General features: G+C 42.2%; 2 protein-coding genes across 2 annotated transcripts; both read right to left on the bottom strand.

Moving 5' to 3' along the window:
- Positions 1-4,792: 4,792 nt before the first annotated feature.
- Positions 4,793-13,345, bottom strand: hbp1 (HMG-box transcription factor 1). Its single transcript, XM_084477220.1, has 11 exons — positions 13,296-13,345; positions 11,753-11,930; positions 11,274-11,454; positions 10,306-10,426; positions 9,647-9,761; positions 9,209-9,324; positions 8,810-8,966; positions 8,345-8,489; positions 7,433-7,720; positions 6,398-6,539; positions 4,793-6,093 (listed from the first exon to the last, which is right to left on the bottom strand). Exons 2-11 carry the CDS (start codon positions 11,823-11,825, stop codon positions 6,076-6,078), a joined length of 1,356 nt encoding a protein of 451 aa, XP_084333346.1. The 5' UTR covers positions 11,826-11,930; positions 13,296-13,345; the 3' UTR covers positions 4,793-6,075.
- Positions 13,346-15,452: 2,107 nt separating this feature from the next.
- On the bottom strand, positions 15,453-21,692 carry prkar2b (protein kinase cAMP-dependent type II regulatory subunit beta). Its single transcript, XM_084476938.1, has 11 exons — positions 21,277-21,692; positions 20,289-20,324; positions 18,917-18,969; positions 18,684-18,767; positions 17,947-18,053; positions 17,388-17,541; positions 17,034-17,135; positions 16,871-16,945; positions 16,695-16,763; positions 16,154-16,289; positions 15,453-15,924 (listed from the first exon to the last, which is right to left on the bottom strand). Exons 1-11 carry the CDS (start codon positions 21,536-21,538, stop codon positions 15,791-15,793), a joined length of 1,212 nt encoding a protein of 403 aa, XP_084333064.1. The 5' UTR covers positions 21,539-21,692; the 3' UTR covers positions 15,453-15,790.
- Positions 21,693-21,943: the final 251 nt, after the last annotated feature.

The raw sequence follows: 21,943 nt of genomic DNA, 5'->3' as shown, positions 1-21,943 counted from the left end.
CATAATACGTGAGCAGCGCACAGACTTACGCACAGCCTTTGATTATAACCGTCTTACAAAAGACATGTAATCAAGGCTTCAGGGCTGCTATCGCTCGCTGAATGACTCCAGCTAATTGCCCCTAATTAGGGAGCCTTGATTAAGGTGCAGCTTATGATTTGAGAGGAAGCAAGCAGTGGTGAGCGATGTCTCTCACTCTGTTTGCCCCACACCAAATTGTTAATTTTCATATTCATTTGTGCTTGGGATTGTTCCCGTCAAAAGAACCTCATGCATAATTCAAGCCCCGCTCCAGCAATACTTTCTCACCCGAGTAGTTGTTGCTTTGGACATGCCCTGTTGACTGTAGCTCAACCACCCGGCCGTCAGCCTGTCTCTTCATCCCTGAAGCGTCCGCCTATTTCTCTCCATCCATCCGTATAGACATCAATCATGGTGTACGTTTCAAAGTACGATATTATGTGCATTGTATGTGTACCAGAGGCTGGTTCGACCGCTCGCGGGTCTCGAACCTGCCACCTCTCGAACTACGACACGTTCTTATGGCTAGGGGTGTGAGGATTTACAAACGTACTAACGCCAGCTAGCCCAGGCTAGTTGGCATCCGTTACATATGCCTGTATGCATAGTAGGCTCACAGTGAGCAGCTTGCTTCCATTGGTTTTATTTGCTCATTCTCAGCAAGCCTCTCTCTCTCCCATGGCTATAACGCTGACAGGTTGATGTCACAATGCCAGACACCAATCTGTAATGTATTCATTTGAGTATTTAATCTCCCAAGATGTTGATGGAAATGAATGTCTGGTAAGTCATTATCAATCGCAGAACGAGGTGACCCAACGGTGATTGTGGTGGCCTATAGGGCCCACTGATGAATGTCCTCCCATATGCATTAGTAGTGTTATGGATGTTACCTACGTGGTGACGGTGGCGACATTCCCAGGAAAAATCCCAAGCGGCACATGACGTCACACACACGGTGTGTGGATCTCTTGGTAGTGTGTGAAGTGAGGTCCAAAAGCACACCTGCGATGACGGCTCATCGCCAAAAGTATCGCCAAAGATAACGAACAGGAACTCTTTCGGGATTAACACTTTACCTCCTAAATATAAATTGTCGCGTCTCGTTCCAGATGGTACAATTTAATGTATATTCTTCAAAGCCCTTGATGGTGTTAATCTTTTTTTTTTAAATTGAACTCCATCATTTGTATCAGTTTCAAAGCATTGGAACAGATTGGTGTATTGCAAATGAGGCCTTGGAGGCTCAAACGTATCCTAGAAAACCATGTAGGCCTAATGATGAAGCATAGGCTATATATGGCGTGCCAATGGTTGATTAATGAAAACATAAACGTAATCACTAGGCAGGAAGCTTTTGGTCGAAACGTATGAAAAATGAATTTGAATTGCAACCCGATGATGCATTCGTAAAAAGCTATTAGTAGGCCCAGGAATGCTTCTTCACTATAAGTACAACCCCAGGTTAAACTTGTACGTTACAATCCGATTGGCAATGCTTGATATTGTCAGCTGCATATGAGGTAAATATTGAGGTTCCCCACCTGGCAGTGACAAGCATGGGTGCCTGCTGTTCATGTGGATGCAGCCAGAGCAAACGCTCTGCGCATCCGAAATGAATGGCGTATTGGCGCCGAACGTTGGAAATAACCTGCTCTACTGTCTTCATAGAGTGTAAATTATAGTGGAGCTTTGGCGCCCTCTGTCGGTCGCATAATAAATAATCACGAATAAAGACCACTGATGAAAGCATGGCAACACATCTAAGAAGACATGCCTGTGCCTGTGCAAAACAAAAATGATACATGGGAGTAATTAAAACAGGCAGACCTAACTGATGTTGAATTAGGTGTCCACGCAGGTAATGTCAATGTGTCTGCTGCTGTTTCTCTGCTATCCTTCTATATCTTCCACTTACTGGAATACTTACAGTCAGTGTGCAAAATACGGGGGGGGGTCCGGGGCTGGGCCCCCCAGATTAACCCATGAGACCCCCTGAAAGCCTCAAAAGCAAAATTTGAAGGGGGTCTCAAATTTCGTCAAAAAAAAAATCTGTTTTTTTTTTCACTAATGGTCATTTGAATGTGTTTAAGCTCACCATGTCCAGTATTCAATTTTAAACATTTATTCACAAATATGTTCTATTTTTTTGCCAAGCGGAGCCAGCCAGTCCTGTGCGCGTATGCAAATTAGCCATGTGCGCCAAACAGAAGAAGGGCCCTATCTTGCCCGGTGCAATTGACTTTATACACCGACGCATGTGTCGTTGCTAGTGTGCACCCGGCGCAAAGCTGATGTCCCCCCGCAGCAACCAGGCACCACTACACTTGCGCCTGGAGAGGCGTGTCGGCGAAAAGCAGGGGTGTGTTCCGGCGCAAATGATACTTGGTGCTATTTTAGTGATCTAAAAAATGCAATGCAATTGCGCCACTGACCGAAAAATACCTGGTCGGATAGCGCAGTTGTTGTTGCTATTTTGACGTGCCATGGCAGGTCGGAACTACAACATAGCCTACGCTTACACACACGTAGGCTATACACACAGGCATGCAAAGGCATGCAGTCACCTTTCGGCGAAATTCGCCGTTTTTTAAACAAAATTGGCCACTTGAAAACATTGGGGGTGAGGGGGGGGGTCTACAGTCTGACGAAAACGAGACGAAAATGTAAGCGGGACGATTTGGGAAGCGATCCAACCAGAACTAAGCTCTTTATGTGGGGAAGTAGCTTACATGAGAAACACTAAAAATGAGTACTAATAGAAGAATACTAGCTATCTTAGTGGGAAAGCCACGCAACAGATAGCCACGGTTACATAGGCCTACAGTAATGTTGTTGTGACGGGAGAAAGGAGCAGAAATATAGTATAGAGACAAGTTGGAGCTGTGTGTGCGCGTATGTTTGAGTGAGAGACGGGAGTGGATGAGAGACAGAAAAATCGGACCCCCCTCTCCGACAAGGATGGGCTACTGAGTGCAAATAAAGCTAGTGCATCCCAGAACAACAACAGACCAAGGAGGACGCCAGAGCAAAATGCATTGTACACACAGGATTTTTTTGTTACTTTGAATGGCGCACGTCCGCACACACACACACACACACACACACACACACACACACACACACACACACACACACACACACACACACACACACACACACACACACACACACACGTCCATTCATTTACTCATTCACGCACAACCGGCCGATCTTCAAGAATCTTCAACAATAACGTAAGTTGATGCCGCAGCGCGTTGAAGTCCGTCCCGAGGCGTCCGATACGGCTTTATATTATATTTTCATGTTTGAAAGCCGTGACAGATTGATAGGAGGTTGACTGTTCCCCAGAAAAGTAATAAGCATCTGATTGACAAACATTATGAATGATCATTGGTGTTTTTGCAATTTCTAATTTTTCTGCAAAGAAAAAGCAAGGCCATATTTTTTTTTTATATGAGACTTGGTTATAAGATAAATAAAGTTGTTTCATATCACAACAGTTTAGTCTGTGTATGTATATTTCACGTTTGTTTCATTAATTAAAAAAAACATGCGCGCAGGTCTTTTTTTGACCTGAGCGCCAGGTTTTTTTTTGGACATGCGCGCATGTTGTTTTTTTTACCTGCGCGCGCATGGTTTTTTTTGGACATGCGCGCATGGTTTTTTTTGGACATGCGCGCAGGTAAAAAAAAAAAAAACATGCGCAAAAAATATATATATATTATTATTTTTTTATATATTTTTTAAAAATATATTTTTAATATCATTTTTTATATAATGTTTTATATAATTTTTTTTTTTTTTTTTACCTGCACGCATGTTTTTTTTTATTAATGAAATAAACGTGAAATATACATACACAGACTAAACTGTTGTGATATGAAACAACTTTATGATGCTTGGTGCACGTGTGTGTGCGCGCCCATCTGTCTAAACACACGCAAATTAAACACGTAACGCATAATGCAGTCCATGGCGATGTATATTAACAGGGGGACACATGCATATTATCAACACAAGTCGACAACGATAATGTAGACCTATAGGCCTACAATACTGGTAACAAACGATGTTTGTTAATGTATTGCCGCATATCATTAAATAGACCCACAGTTGCGGCCATCGAGGACCGCGTCCGCATGTGTTTTAAGTTGTCTTTGCCGCAATTTACATGACGAATCAGTGTTTCTCAAGTTGGAGAAGAAAACGCTATTCCATGTGTTGATTATGTTAATTATGCCTATTATTTTGCCATAAACTGAGCCATTTGAAGTTTGAAATTCATGTGGTCATGCATCTGTCTCAGCGGAGACTGCAAACGCGCTGTCAAAAATCAACTCGTCAAGTCAAACTGCGCTGGCTATTAAAGGGGATGGGAGATGCCACTCTCATTGGTTTATTGCATGTTACGCCCAAAACACACCTGCGGGTTTCAGCCCAACCCATTTTAGATTTGCGCCGGGCGCAAAGCTCATTTATCTAGCCGTCATAATAGCAACAGCGCCATAGAACCGCCCACAAAGTACTTTGACTTTGCGCCTTGACCTCTGCTAAGTATGCTATAGGCCTACTGCATGAGAAAAATTTAGATCGATATTGCGCAACAATCGGAAGATGGGGACCCCCCCGAATATTGAAGGGTAATATATATATATATATATCTATATATATATCTATAGATAGATAGATATATATACACTGCTTACAGTACAAAGACAGTGAGCAAATGGTGCAGAAATAAAAATACTATGCAGGCTGAAGTCGGATGCCAATTTTAAAAATGTATTTATAATATAATACAAGGGTATTCTGTGCAAGAGGTGGTTGGGTGTATGTGAAACCTGTACATTATCAACAAAGCAGTATAAACTCAAGCAAACCCGCAAGCAGAGCACGGCTGCTTTACCGCGAGCATGTCAAATATCTAATCGAGATACATATCATATACCATATCATACAAATGGTTTCCTCGAGCATACCATGGCTGTAAATGTTAGATTACATATTTATATAAAGTGCAATAAAAATTAAACACTTACAGTGAGGCCCGGCCCTGATGTACTGATGATGTACGTGTTTACGTGTGTAAGCAAATAAGTGTGTACATACGGGTGTGTGTGTGTGTGTGTGTGTGTGTGTGTGTGTGTGTGTGTGTGTGTGTGTGTAAGCAAGTAAGTGTGTGTATAAGTAAGTAAGTATGTGTGTCAATGTGTGTGTGTGTGTGTGTGTCTATATATATATATATATATATATATATATATATATATATATATATATGTGTGTGTGTGTGTGTGTGGGTGGGTGTTCTACCTCCTCTCCCCTGCACCCCCCCCCCCCCCCCCTTCCCCATCAAGGCCCGTTCATGGTTTGGCCTATTGGGAAGGAAGGGGATGCAAGTCAAGGCAGACATCTCCACAACCACACACTCACACACACACACCCAACACATCCACACACACTAACCCTAACCCAACGTTTAATTGCTTATTATTCACTGCATTACAACATTTATCCATAAAAAAGTTGACCAATCTGTGGATAGTTGCTCAAAATGAGGCAGAGGCTAGAGGAAGAAGAAAGAGTTGTAAAATATAGAATAACTATTATTTTACAATTATGGACACTTGCTGTTTTAAAGATTGCTCAGCCCACACTGAGCGTAGCACCACATATCCACATGTCTATCTCTGAGTAGTATGAAATATCTGGAAATATATAGAAGCAGATCCATTATTTTAAAAAAGGACATAAAACAAAAGGCATATCTGACATAAAAAGATATAGGAAAATAGTAGCACTGTTAGTGATGAGATTACATTTTACAGTTTGGGGATATATATTCTGTAATCAATGTTGCTGTTTTCTTTCCCTTAAAGGTTGTCTCTATAATGTATTCTTTTGAAAGGTTATAAAATGCATGTATATGTTCTGCATCACAGTTGTAACTCATCAATGCGCGCAGAGCTGTGTTCAGGCTTTAAGCGGTGTGACTCTAAAGGGGTTGTCCTCCGTATCACACAAGCAACACCTGAGCGGGTCATGAGAGTTCATCTAGGTCTGCTGGGAACCCTGGTGGAGAAGAGAAGCAAACAAAGAAATGGTTCATAAATTACCTTTGAGCGCAATTGGATTGAAGTTAGAGCTAGCAATGATTGTCAATTTGTTTTACAAAGAAAGAAAGAAATATTTTCTTGTGCCCTTCTTAAATCCTTTGCGACTAACTGGGATTAAGGGGCTATACAAACACATTTTAATTGTAAGGTAACGTAAGGAACGGCAGACGCGGCCCAGTTCAGAAACACACGTTCCTCTGCCCTCACCGCCTGTCCTACAGAGCCCCATCAGGTACCCATCTAAAAGCAGGTTTACGCACAGAGTTGGTCCTCTTGCGCTTCCAGCAGTCTGGGTTCAGGCGCTTCTGCTCCTCCGCCAGGACCTTGGCCTCCAGGGTGTACATCCTCCTCTCCTCGCTCTTCATCTTCTTCCACTTGTCCCCCAGGATCACACTGATGGCTCTGCATGGTGTTGGAGGAACACACGGTTATTATCGGTATGTACATCACTGCAAGTGCTCTTTTTATACTTTGATAACCTGAACAGTTGCATTTTGTATCTTGTTTTGTTTCATGGTACGAATTCCCCCGATGTGGAGAATTACCTGGCAGTAAAGCCTTTTCCGAGTCTGATTTCTAACAGGTCTTAATAATGGTCAGGGATATAAGCCTTATTTATTTGAATCCAAATCAGGCTAAAATGGGGTATCAGTGGGGTATCAGACAGTACCAGAAATCAAATGACAACATTATCATTATGCTCTACCGCAGTTCAAGATGTTCTGTAAAAGTAATAACTAGTGTCAATGCTAGGTGTTGCACAGTGCCACAGTGTGTTTGAGAGTGACGGAGCTCTCTCTCCGGCTGCTTTTCAAGGATGCCTACAGGTAGGCTGTGTAAAGCCAGGCTGAATGAGCTAGAACCCAGAACCTTTTGGCGAGGGGAGTCGAACACCCTCACCACCAGACTATCCTATCCCTTTAAAATGGTGCTGTAGGTAAGATTTAAGAGCTATCCGTCCACTACAATTGAGTGAAATGTGCTGTGAGAATAGTTGTTTCGAGTTGACTCTATCGACCGGTTTAGATTTTAGATCCCGTCCCTCAGTGGATCGTGGAAACCATCTTGGCAATCAATCACGGGTGCGTGAATACACCTTTAAGTGGTGGAGAAAAGTAGGGAGAGAGCACAGATGGAGGGGAACTTTCTTTGGTTTAGTTTAGTTTCAAAATGCTCTCTTCCGCTTTCTCTTGACAACTCTCCAATCTTAATTACAGCCCCTTTGTCTACCTTTTGCCAGATCACTGTGTTCAACGGAGTCAACGTTACCATAGCGACGCAGGAAGAATACACACCTGTTATCCTTGCCGGGATACATCTGAGTGTACTCCACTCTGTACTTCTTAGCAAAGAGCATGAATGCATTCATTGGCCGCTTGCATTTTGTGGGCGTGGCAACAACGGCTGTCCCTGAGGCGTGGCCCCTGCTTGATTTGCTGTTGGAGGACTGGGGGGAGCCGGAGCGCTCAAACTTATCACAGTCGGGGCTCACAGCGCCGCCGCTGGACTGGGAGGTCCTGCGCTGGCGAGCCATGTTGCTCAACACGTACACGGCTGAGGAGTCGAGCGGGGTGAAGTCATAACTGCAAGAGGAGAGACGGCCATGGTTATTAAGGAGCAGCTAGGGATCAGGCGTACAGGCACACTGTAGTAGGCTGCAGACATCTGGGGTCAAAAAGCAGAACCTTCCGACTGGGAGTGCAAACCCTTACCACTCTGGACTGTCCATCATGCACCCTCTCCAAAGTTGAATTAGGCATGTGGAAATGAAATGCTATTCCAATACAGTCAGTGGGAATAGGGTAATGTGTAAGGTAATATTTGTTTTATGCTGTATACAGCCATTCATGTTCCATTGAGAATAACATACACACATCATTGAATAGTCGAAAGATCCATGCATGCATTGAATCTGCCGCATAACAAGTGAACAGGGTCAGGACTTTTCTTCACTTTATAACTTAGGTAGTCACTTTGTAGTGATGCTTGTGTCTCTTCCCTGTTTATTTAGGCATATCCTGTTGTCTCTAGTTTAGCTAGTGTCTAAATATGGTCAGGTCTGCTTTTACTCTGCAGGCCACCGGCATGACTCATATAGCACAACCCACATGTAAGTTACCGTCTGCATGTGGAAATCATGACCTGTTTAACCTTGTTACCATTTTTCATCAGTGCCCTAGATCACGGTTGTAAGGACGGTGGCATACCTCCTGAAAGTGTCAAAGACCACCGAGTCGTCACAGTTAATGGCATCCGGGTGATTGGGGGGCAGACACAGGTCCCCCACCTGCATCTCATAGCAGGGGATCCCATGGTGCACCACGGTGAGGCTGGGGTAGAAGGAAGCCCACCCTGACAGAGAGATGCAGAGAGAGAGAGAGAGAGAGAGAGAGAGAGAGAGAGAGAGAGAGAGAGAGAGAGAGAGAGAGAGAGAGAGAGAGAGAGAGAGCATTAGCGATGGGCAGCTGTAAACAGAAAATATAATGATAGCGTCCCGTATACGGGACGATAGTGGTAAAGTGGTTGGATGTTGGCCAAAAATACATATAAATAAGATATACTATATATCTGTAATAATGCACTTGCTATGCATACTCTACCTCCCTATGGATTTCCAACAAATCTCAATATAAGCAAACAAATTAATAGCATTATATTCTTGCATTTTCTACCTTTATTTTTGACGAAAAACGGGTGGTCCAGTCGACATTCTGCTGTTAAAAGGCCATTGGTGGTTGAGCCAGGGTCGAAGGTCAGTTTGAGCACCACCTGGGCAACAGACATGGCCTCCTCATGGTCCACCAACCTGAGGCCCTCTGAACCGTAGCTCTGCACCACACAAGGACAATCACACTCATCATCTCAACAGGTTCACAATCACGTTGTTGTTATAAAACAGACACAATCATAGTATGCCTAGTGTGTGTGTGTGTGTGTGTATATATGTGTATCTCAATAGGTTCACAATCACAACACATTGTTGTTATAAAACAGACACAATCATAGTATGCCTACGTGTGTGTGTGTGTATATGTATGTGTGTGCGTGCGTGCGTGCGCTCGCGTGTGCACCTTGAGGGAAGTGGTCACCATCATGGACTCGTCATCTGAGTCGTCATCAGAGTCCCTGAGGTCGTCGGCGTCCTGCCACTCCACGTTGGAGCCGCGGTGGAAACGCAGCCGGGTGCCTGTGGGGACGACACATCAAAGACGTCGACACACAGCAGAATCACGCTGCATTAGTAGCTGGTGGGACAGTTGTGAAGCACATTTGGGATTGAGATCCATCCATCCGTTTATTAGTTTATCTTCACAAACCACTGGGGTTGCATGTATTGACATCATCTATACATGCGCGTTAACCTAGACATACTTTCAATGTTAATGCAATGTACAGTACAACACTGGATTCTATTTAATGCTGGTATGATTACACCAGCACAGCGGCTGTGATGTGTGTGTCCAATGTGTGTGTTCCCATTGTGTGTTCCCATACTCTGAATAGTTTACCTTTAAGGAAGCAATGCCAGGCTGTAGAGGGCCAGGAGCGGGACCAGGCCATGTCCTCATCGTCTGAAAACGACGAAGACATGGAGAAGACCCCGGACTCGGATTCACTGCTGGCCTGTTCCGGATCAGGGACATGAACTCCATGTCATGCTTTACCTTGATATTGGTATTCAACGTGGCTAGTGAACTGAGACACTCATTATGAAGCAGCAGCCATGGGTTGTGGCATCTTGCTCAAGGATGCTGTGTACGGTATACAATGTAAATATAATGTACATGGATATAAATATATATAAATACATGGTGTGGGGCTTCATGACATCCTAAAATTATAAACGAGAAGTCTATTTGGATAAAAACCATCTGCTAACTAAATGGTAAATGGATTGCATTTATATAGCGCTTTTCTAACCGGTGGCCAGTCAATGCGAAACGATTGCCTTCGATTCACCCATTCATACACACACCAAATGGTGGAGTCAACCACTAGTCAGGTGCAGGTAGGGCTAGGTAAGCTTGCTCTACTCCGACACAGGAGGAGTCAGGGATCGAACTAGCAACCTTCCGGTTGCCAGTGTACCCACTGTTCCTCCTGAGCCACTGCTTGCCGGACTACAGCGTAACAGACAGAGGGGACGGCCGGCGGCGCGTGTCATTACCCTGACACGTCTGCGGTCCCGTAGATGCATCCTGGACGGGGTGGGGGCACTGCTGGCCAGCGGCGGCCGGGCGTAGGAATGTAAACTGTTGCTGCTGCCGAAGATGTGGACTGGGGACGATCTGAAAAATGTGTATTGAATAAAAACACAAAAAATAAGACAAAATAGAGGTTCATGCGACCGTGGATAATGTTACTCTAATGCACAGAGCGGTGTATGTATGTATTGTGCTCAGAACGTCATCACACCGTCACCCGTCCCCACCCCAAGTGTTTTAGTGTTTTGTTTGGGGACATTATTAGGAATAATGTCCCCAAGACAAACAGGTGAATCATTTCTTACTGTTAAAAAAAAAAAAGAAGGATGATGCTCAGATAGCCCTAAGCCTAAAAAGGTACAATAGCCTGCCTTTGTTGGTCTGAATTTGGTTCTAAAACTATTTCTGTCCTGTTGACTAAATGCAAATTTAAGGCCACAGGGTTCTAGGTTCATTGCTCCGACTTTGTACAGAAATATCATTGTGCAAGGTCAACAAACTGCTGTTTTTTAAGAGTGAGGTTCGGAAAGAGTAGGGAGAGGCAGGGGGGAGAGGGAGGGTTGAGTAGTAGAGTGTTTCCAACATTTAGACTAGAGATAGCTAGAAAATCTTGCATTTTGGTATGGTACTTGGTATTGTATAATTCTTAAATCAACGTAAAACTACCGGAAACAATTCTACAAAAAACCTTGTTCTGCCAAGTCTCGGGTGAGAAACGCTGTGGTTGTTTCAAACACAACAATTGTCACCCCATAATGACAAATCAATCCCGATCACTAAACAATGACCCAACATCACCAACATAATAACCAACACTCCTAGGCTTCCGAAATAGAGGCGGCCATTACGGTGTGACGTCACAATGCAACCCAAGCCCTACGGCCCCCTTTAACCAGCGCCAACTCCAGCACAGCCGGACGGGCAAACTCACCTCTTGTGAGGGGCGTCTTTGAGGAGGGGGCTCTGGGGACTGGTGGCTATGTTGGCCAGCTCCGCCAGCCAGTTGTTGCTGGGGGAGGTGCCCAGCTCCTGGTGGGAGACCCCCGCCCCCAGCCGGAACATCTCTGAAGACCTCCGGTCCTCCTCCACCTCCTGGAGCTCTGGCATGTCGTCTGCACACACGTGGACATCACCTCCTTCTGTTTAACGTGGCTTATGGTCATATCACATCTGATGTGAAACTCAAAACACCATCATGCCTTTTCCATCGGATGCCGATTGTTTTGTCTCTTACTATTTGTTGTTATTTATCTACTTTTATTTATCTTATTGTTGTTTCTTTTGAATTACTTTTGTGTATCTTTGGATGGTGTCCTTGAGTGCAGAGAAAGGCGCCTTCAAATTAAGTGTATTATTATTATTATTATTATTATATCTGATACATGGTGCGGGCGAATGTGCAAAAATTACCGAAATCCATGGTACACCCGGGAGAGGAGGGCAGCTCCTCGGTGCACTTTAGCGGGTCAAAGGACTCGTCCATTGTTGCTCTGTCTTCTCTTCTCTTTTCCTTTGTTTCCTTTTTCCACTCGTGTTCTAGGTCAGATGTGCTGTGGTTTCTGCGTTACATTACGCTTCCCCAGCTGGCCTGGTGGTAGGGGAAACAAAACATCCAAAGGATTCAACTGATAAAGTAGGACGACTGCATCGTGCTAAGGTCAATTCCAGGTCACGTGGCAATATAACTGAACTTGAAATTTTTGATGATATAAAAATATACACAATTATATAAAATGATAACAAAAGACATAAAATGATATCCAACAATATCCAATTAAATATTTTACTATTTTACTATAGCTTATATAAAGCCTATTACATTGTTGAGGCCTACAAGTAGGCCAACAAAATACAATAACTTCGTTGGGGTTTTTGTTTCTGTTTCTGTTCTGTTTTTGTTCGCATGTGTTCGTTAAAGACGACAATGTTATTTGGGCTGGAAATATTAAATTACATCCATCGTAAACAAATGTCATATTTTGGAAAATGTGAATGAAACATGCGAGGTCGAGATAATCTTTTGTCTTTGAAAGCACCAGAGAAACCCTTTGCCACAACAGTCACGTGGCCGATTGCGTACAGGGCTTGTTTATAAACTAGAACTAGAACTTCGCGCATGCGCACTATCGCTCATTCATTCACTGCTGCGTAACAAAAACAACAGATTGATTGTGTTAAACACATTCAATACCAAATAAAAAAATCACAGAGCCTAAAAGTAGTTGACAGCAAAACGTTTTTGCTTTGTATAAAAATGTAGACATTCCGGGAACGTAGCCCACCGAGTTCTGTCTATCAAAACATTAACCCTAGGTTATAAAGGGCTACATGGATTACATTCACAAGGTAACCTAAAACGTTAGCCATTCTCATAAACCATTGGATACTTGAACAAATGTAGTCACTTTGCTTTGATGTTTTAAATAAGTATTTGATCCATAAGGTCAATCATTTTTGCTTAAAATGACATTCTAAATCATGCCAATTCCACCGTGTAAAAGAATAGATGGGTGCAAAGCAAAGTGTTACAACACGGTAGTAGGTCTTTCTGCAGGAGAACGCAAAGGCACTGAAGCCTACATGGTAAACAAAAGAATGTCAACAAGTTCAGGCATGACGCAACCTATGTTGCCTGTTCAAATAAATGAATGAGTTGGAAACGTCTAAACGCACATTCCAGAACCCATAACGCAATCAAACACCCTATTAAAGTTGGAATGTTTCGTAGCGCAGGGCGATCGCTGTCTGGTCGATTGATACAACCAAAACACACGTCACAATGAAAAAAAAACCCAGGCAAGCACAATCTGTCATTCGACATTTAATACGTGCATGACAACTCCACCAAATATACATTCTCAAATCGTGCGGTAAAGCTCCGTATAATAATGATCGATTATACGATTTTGATCCGTGCGTTACTTTGAAATTAAGTAGATAACTTAGCACTTACCAAAACTGTCGCGATCAACTAACTCTCTTGCTTTCTTTCGGTGGGTGGGGAATGAACATTGCCAAATAAGGAAATCTATTGGTGGATAAAACCGTCAGTAGCGATGAGCTCTCGTTTCCATTGGTGTAGAGCAGCGATAAAGCTGCAGAGGGCGCGGCTTGGTTTGTTGATGAAATTCTCATTGGTCGATCTGGGTGAAAGTACACGTCTGTTACAATCCAGTCACAGCTGATTGGCAATAACAAGAACAATACTTTTGTTTTGTAGTTTGTATGAAATGCTCAAGGCCTCTTTACTCGCCATGTTTAAGCTTGGTTAAGCTCTTAAATATCAACAGCCTACAGTTTGTATTTTCTATTCGCAATCATGAATGAATGGCTGCATGACTTGTTGAATGAATGGACGAACAAATTAATTAATGAATTGAACGATCAATGAGTACATAGATGGGCGAAAAAAGTACAAGGACACAGGATATAAAACTGTTTTTTATTTGAATGAAAAGTGGAACATAATATTGGCCAATGTTTCAGTTTGTCTCCTATGGTACTCATAATAACAAACACTGTGCACACTTGGAAGATAAGCATTTTTTTTATTTATTTATAGGCCTACATTAAACGTGTGTGAATAATATTTCAAAAACAGGTTACGCTACAGTAAACAGCAAAAAAGGCAATACTGTAATTGCCTTAAAAATAATGAAGGCAAGAGTTATCACTGAAGTTTTCTGCTGAGGAGGAACATTAAAATATGCATTTCAAAATATTAGTTGTTTGCAGAGGTAGACAGCATTAAATAATTAATGTCGCTAGATGGAATAACAACTTATTTTTCACTGACACGTGACTAAAATATTACATTGGCACACACAGAAAGAAAACATAAAATAAATAATAGTTCCAAAAAAAATAAGATGAGACATTTACTAGTGGGAGCATATATTAAAATAAAGGCATAGTTTACAAGGTATTACTGTAAAACAAAATCTATATCTTTGAAGTTTGAATTGTGCAAAAGCAAATAGCTACCAGTATACACTTAACGACAATTTATAGTTTAGGAAAAGGTAGCCAAATAATGGTATGGATTATGACAATGGATATTGTTTAACAGGGTTGAGCATTGGCACCATCGAGATGTGTATCGTCTCTTTTGGTTCAAAGTGAATGTGAAAACTGGCATATAAAAACAATATATTCAAGTCAAATGTAATATGTCCCTGACATATATACTTCAGTTGATAGCAAACCTCTTATTTCTGCTCTTATGCCAACTACATAACTAAGCTTCAATATGCCCTTCAGGGTAGGCCTGGTCAAGAATTACAAAAACACAACACAACTGTTAATCAACAGTTTGAGTCAGTAACATATTACCTTTGGCATGTGAAGTTCACAAATAATAGTCATAAATATAACAACAAGTGTATAATACCTTATGCTGAATCATAACACTGTGGACAGGTGAAAATGAACATTAGGAGATAATATGAATTGCCCTATAGGGCTTGTACACCAGAATGCATCATGGGATTTTGCTGGCGATACAACACCATATTGAGGGGACTCAAGAGAGTTGTTGTAGTTGTCCTACATAAACGGGTATCTACTGTAACCTGGGCTAAAGGAAACTTGGTTTTGCCACATTTCACATGAGAAACAAGGTCGTCGTTTCAAACACAACAAAGTCTCCCCATAATAAAATAATAATAATTTCACAATTAATTACTTAACAATGAGCAAAGAAACATTACTACCAATATAATACATTCCAATGCTCCTATGCTTCCATAATTGAGGCAGTCAGTGCAATGTGCATTGCGATGTACAAGTCCTATCATGAAACAAGTATTTTAGCTAACATTTTACAAATAAAACACACACTTAAAATCCTACCCATTCTATGTGAGACTTGTATTGAATGTAATCTAATACAAGCATAGAGCAACAAAATATAAAAAGCGTTGGCAATTTTCTTTGCTTTTAACAATTCATTACAAACTCCTTTATAGCACACTTTGTCTTATATGGGATATTCAAGCAAAACTTGCTGTGTAAATTAGCAATCTAAAACACAAATGGTGATCAAGTGGGGTATTTTTCAGAAATTAGCTTTAAAGCTCCTACGAGGGTTTGAAAAAAACAAACAACAGATAGCATTTCGACTGCATCTCATAACGGTCTCCATCGCTTCTTTTTGCCGGGAGCTACTTCCTGCACTTGTTTTGCAGAGCAAAGTAACAACTGCTAGCAAGATGAGCCAATGTATCTGAGTATGCATTTATTTTTTAAACTTTTCTGCTCTGCTGTAAATCGTCTGTTGACTCCAACCCTGTGGCAAACATTTAGAATCATTAACTTTTAACACTGACGGTGTAATTTGCACTGTTAAAAATATCAACACAAAAATGGGTTGGCAGATATTGGTAAACTCCTCACAGGGCCTTTAAAGTGGTCACAGGTGACCACAGGTGATGGGGGGGGGGATTGGACTTATGCATTCTGTTCTTCAATGCCAACGCTGCTATCAAACAGAGTGGCCAGCTGCTCCTCGTAGTTTGCAATGTTTCTCTTCATGATGTCCATGCATGGGCCCAGCAGCCTCTCAAAGGCCTGCACGTCCATTGCTTCAGAAAAACACACCAATAAAGGACGCGTTAGAGCAGGCTTAAGGAGTACATAAGATACTTCAGGAAAAAGTATAAATACTATTCAACTTATTTGAACAGCATCTCCCTCTCTCTACTTGTTATAAACAAATCACCTTTGGCAATGTGCTTTTTGGTGTTGCAAGAACATACTAACTGAACAATTGGCTAGATACATACAAATACGGACAAGAAAACCGAACTGTACCCAAGCATTTGACGCTTCCAACGGCATAAGCTGAAGCTGCTCTGGGCTTATTGGTGACAAGGGCCAGCTCCCCGAAGTACTGGCCTCTCGAACACGTGGCAATGTCAAGTTCCTCTTCTCCTTCCTCCTTTTTCGTCTGAGGACAAATTAAAAGCGTTAATGGAATCTCTAACGATGACGACAATGAGAACAATCCCTTTTTCACTGCGGCCATCATATTTGTTACAGCCAGGCGTCATGTTGTCAGACTTTTCAGAATCAAAACCTTTGTGACATTATCACACTCCCACTTGAGGTGCCACAATTTTTTATTTTTTTTTAAACGATTTTGAAATGGTCTGTGACGGCTCCTCAACAGAATTCCTCTCAATTTCCTTTTTTTTTTAAAACAAAATTGATCTTTAGTTGTTGTATCTTTAGTTCAAATAATATTTAACAAAAGTGATGACCTTGGAGAACAAGTAACACAGTGTGGTATTTTCTTTGAGAAAAAAACAACAATACAAAATGAAACATAGCGTAAGCACGTGTGCCAACATACCCTACTTCTCTTCATGGTAATTCTGACTTGGCCGGATTCAACAATATAGAAGCAATCCGCTAGATCGCCCTGCAAACACCATTAGAACCGTGTTAATGACTTACTAGCCAAAAGCCACAGTCATGGCCAATCCTTGTGCATGTTATTCATAATAAAGATCACTAGATAATGGGGACCTGTGCGATGATCTGCTGTCCGTCGATGTACACCTTGGTGGACAACACATCCACAACCTTCATTCTCTCTGAGAGCTGGGGATGGGGAGACAATAAGAGTGAGATTTACTATAGCATGTATCTGGCAGGTACTTTGAAACAAAAGTAACAGATGGGCCCATACCTCTAGTGATGTAAGTAGCGGTAATGTTTCGATGAATGCCTCGTACAGCCTTCTCTTCTTTGCTTTATTATTAACGATGATCCTTCTGAACGTCAGACGATCCTGAAAAGGTTTGTACACAAAATATAATCATTTGAAGAATGAGCACTGAAGAATAATTCACGGTGATAATAAATGTCTGTTAAAATTCACACAGTGTCCACCAGTGGGTGACACTGAGAGTTATGGGACACAGTGTTTGCTCTCCTAAACCCCAACATCCTCCTCTGTAGCACTCAGGTTCTTAAAATGCATTAACATGTGGAGGCCGATGGTAAATAAGGACAGTGGGTTGTATATCGTGATGGTACTCACCAGGCACCAAAGCGCTCCGGGCGACGTTGCGACTATCGTGGCCGCCCTGGGGGTGTTGTACATCAACGCCAACTCCCCAAAGCTTCCTTGGTTGTCATAGCAACCCACCAGCTTATCAATGCCCTCAACCCCCATGAAGATGTCAAATGTCCCACTAGATACAGATAGAAACAAATGCAAGGAGGAGAAGTATTGTATCTCCATTGTTTTTTTGGGGGTTGTTGTGGCCACAATATCAACATCACAAAGGCAGCATTCAATCACCATAGCAAGTTAAATGGCATTGCAATATACAATTGATACACAGCAGCATACACAACATTAACAGCGATCACAATGTGATTCATTTATTTACAAGCAGTCCGAGTAAGTACTCACTCAGAAAACAAATCGATATCAATGGTTTAATAACATAATGAAGAAGAAAATAAAGTTAAGGCGACAAATGGGTTTTGTTAAAAGCATTGTCTAGTGGAAATGGTGTTAAATTCCTAGCCGAAAGGTACGCGCAAACCTCAATATAACCGGCTCCAAAAAGGCTCAAAATGTAAGGAATTACCTTTCAATGACGTAGAAGTTGTCTCCGTCGTCAAATTGATCTATGATGTGCTCTCCATTGACAGCAAACTTTTCAAACATGGCATCCAACACCTGTGAGATCTCTTCCTGTAGTAAAATGAAATAATTATAACAATAATTAATAATGATAATTAATACTTAATAATTATTTCAAAGAAAATTTCCCTTGCAGCATTAGTTTCATCAAAATTAATAAATATATACTTATATACTTACTTACATGTCATGTCATATTAGACTGTTTAGTCTCATTAATCCAACTTTGGATTCCTATCTTAAGTTCTACTTATCAATTGGTTTCACTTCATATTTGTCCAGACCAATCATGTTGCTAGAGGCGGGGATTAAAGTGCTTTATTGACTAACAGCTAACACAACCTCGGCCAGCACTAGTTCACTTTCTCCAGTGAGAAGACAAGTTAAAACGTCCTGTCAGCACACCAACTTAGAAAAAGTGCCTCTCAAGGTTCAAAATCACCATGTGCACTGGCCACTGTAGAACTACACTTCTTTAAATCCCCTTCAGAGTAGAATAAAAGAAGAACAAAACAGGAAACAAGACATAACCAAACTATTCTCAGTTGTTGGTTTCCGGCCCAGCCTCTGTGCTACAACCTCAAGAAGTCTTTCTATAACATAGGACTGCTGGATCAGACATTGTCGATTTTTTCTTCTTTTTTTTTTACATAAAAACAGCAGTAGTAGTCATCCACTTGCCGGCTCCAGGTTCTTGAACAGAAGAATGTTCCTACACGCCTCCTGTAGTCTCCGTCTCTGTTCGTCTGTTTTTGGATGGGTGACCTACAAAACAAACCAAACATGTTTAATACAACCCTGCTGTTTGCCCCACAGTGTATAAACAGCATACCTAACGTTTTTTTATTTTTTCATGAGACAACATTACTACAACCAACATGTACACATGACCAGTGAAGCATAAGGGAGTTTACCCTTGGCTCCTTCTCTTCCTCTTCATCATCAGGGTTGAATGCTTCAGCACACACTTAATAACAGGAAGAAAAAAAATGTTAATGTTGAATTACACATCCAGAATTGAAGATGGATACACAATTTAGCAGAAACTTGTATCCTAAGGGTAGATGTAATTAAGGAGCAGGTAGGGGTTGGCATCTCCCTCAAGGTGTTCAAACCCAGAACCCAGAACCGGAGACTAGACTATCCCACTGCAAGGGTTAAGGGAAAGTAGCCTGCTTCGATGAGGGTGGCTACATCCCTTCTCACAGGTCCAGCCTGTGATTTTCTTTCGAAACATTACGTTACATTTATTAAACTGACACTTTAAACCAAAGTGAAATACAATAAGTGCAATCAACCATGAAGATTTTGGTTGAATGTTTCATGGGCCAGGATGCAGTCTGAACAGATGAGTCTTCAGTCTGCGAAGGAAGATGTGTAGGGTTTTAGGTGTCCCCATATCAGTGGGGGACTCGTTCCACCATTGTGGAACCAGGACAGCAAACAATCAAGATTTAGTTGAGTGGCAGCTGGGGTTCACTCGTAGTGAGGGCGTAGCCACCCGTTTAACGGTCATAGAGCATATGGGACGGGGGTGGGGGTATATGGTTTGACCATGTCCTGGATGTAGGCCGGTGCCGTTCACAGCACGGTAGGCAAGTGCCAGTGACATGAATCAGATTGAGCAGCCACTGGTAGCCAGTGCTGAGTGCAGAGACAGATGGAGCAACCACACAACCCCTTCATACTGTTCATATTGTTTAAAACAGGCTGAATCATGCTGCCCCTCCCATTTTATAAACTGGGCTAACAATTGTATGTACTCTAAGTAATTATAGATCTTTTTAATTTGTTAATATACTATCAAATTATTGTCCTCTCCTCCTCACCGACATCCATGTTGCTGGACCACTGAGCAGTTACGATGTCACAGAACTTTCCCAGAACAAGCGGGCTTACATCTTCCCCACATATAATTTTGGCAGAACTACAGTTATTATTAGTGTAGCCAAACTCTAACTGAAATGGGTATAAATCACATCAGGACATTGGTCCTATCTTGTTTCACATCCGTCTAATCCTCTGCCTAGAGACAGAGTTTTTAGAGACATGACATGAAGATAGTTCATCGCCATTATCATAAACAGAAACACAGTGACAGGAAACAGATGGAAAATGTCTACATATGCTGTATATATGGAGGAAGATTTGATGGAGACGCGGTCCATGTGAATACGTCAAAGGACATTTCCGTGGGGCTATGATAACTGATATCTTCCAGAATGTTCCTCTTGAGAATGCACTACTAAATCTGCCAGTTGGAGCGGACAGTGAATGTAAACTCACCTGAAGCTCTCCTGACGAATCTGTTAATCACTGGAGCTGCAAAAAGGGATGGAAAGAAAACTGTAATCATTATACATATACACATATAAGTTATTTTATTTGATCCCGACACTATCAAGTCATTTTAGTGGGAATAACCAACCACAATATAAAGCTCAATTGATCATCACATGCAAACATCCTACGATTACATTTTATTAGATTGACTGTGTTTCCCTGAATCGAATGGACAGAACAATGGACTTTGGAGAAAAATGCATTAGAGTCAGACAGTAAGTTTCTCGGTGAATGTATCAGTTAACCATGAGGCAAACCGTTAGCCTTCCTTTGGTGACATAGAGATATGTTGAACGTTATGGGACAACTGTGGGGCCTGTGACAGAGCCCTGACACGGGAGTGCACCTGTCAACAACGCCCGCCGCCACACCGGAGGGCACTCGTTTGGATCCCACGTCAAGCCTGCGGCTCGCTGTGCTGCCGCTGCTGCACCCAAGTGAACCGTCTTGTCACATACGGCGACCATTTACGTGCTGTGTCCATCCACACGACCGCTTTCGGAAACAGGCCGATTTGACGCGATCTTCATGCGTTAACGTTACACACACAGCGTTGTGCCGCATGCTCTATTTTTTTTGTCACACATTATGGACACGGTCATTTTTCTCTAATGGGAGGGCTTTGATAGGCCCGGCACTTGAAACAATTGTGCTTGAAATGGGTCACTGCCACTGGTTTGTTTGAATAATCAAGGGGACTGATAAAGATCAAGGCAGTCGTGCGGCATATGATTAGGCTTCATTCAGCATCCATTACCGGGGCTGTATCCTCGCTGTGGAGGATGCAAGGTGTCAAGCCCCTGAACAGCACACCACCAAAGAGGTAGCCTATTCCTTACACGCAAGGGTCTATATCTTTTTCGTCAAATCACGAAGACATCCACACCACGGAGCTCGGATCTGAGCACAAAGCACATATGCCTCAACTTACCTAGGAATTCCTCGTCATCCTCATCCTCTTCGCCGTTTTCAGAATCGATCTGCATCGCTTCGTCAATGAAATTGACTGCTTTGCCAGGTCTTGTGGCCGAATTTTGGTCATTGCCAAATGAGGCCCCTCTGGTCTCGCTGTCCTTCAGTTGGGTGAAATATTGTAAGGCAAACTCAAGCAAATCCCTGGGTTGGTTCCTCAACACTTCCACGGTAAAGCCCTGTAACAGCTCCGTCAGTCCTTCAGGGATTTCTATACTCATTCCTGTCGTCAATCTATGAGTGAGACAAAATGCCGGTTTGCTGCAAAAATGACAGAATGTGGTCCGATCTCCCTAAAAACACAGAACAAAAATATCCAATGTAGCAAACATCGCATGAAACCGTCCAAATGAGCGAATTAGCAAATTAAAATGGCTGTGGATCTTTTTGGTCCAAGCATCTTCTGCTGCTTCTGGCTACAGGAAATCCACGCATGTGACCCACGGATCCATGGCAACCACATACCCTGGGATTGCGTACGAGCTGTAAAATGTGGCCGCGTGTCACGTGTGTCAATTAGGAGGATATTTTGTTTGAGTTAAATCAAATCAAATTAAAAAAGGTGATTCACTTTAAAAAAAATAAAAAATAAAAAATAAAAAACACACACATTGAATACGCTACGT

This window comes from Micromesistius poutassou, assembly GCF_964030765.1.
Source record: "Micromesistius poutassou genome assembly, chromosome: 13".
NCBI classification, from domain to species: Eukaryota; Metazoa; Chordata; class Actinopteri; order Gadiformes; family Gadidae; genus Micromesistius; species Micromesistius poutassou.
This window is presented reverse-complemented; position numbering and strand designations above follow the sequence as displayed.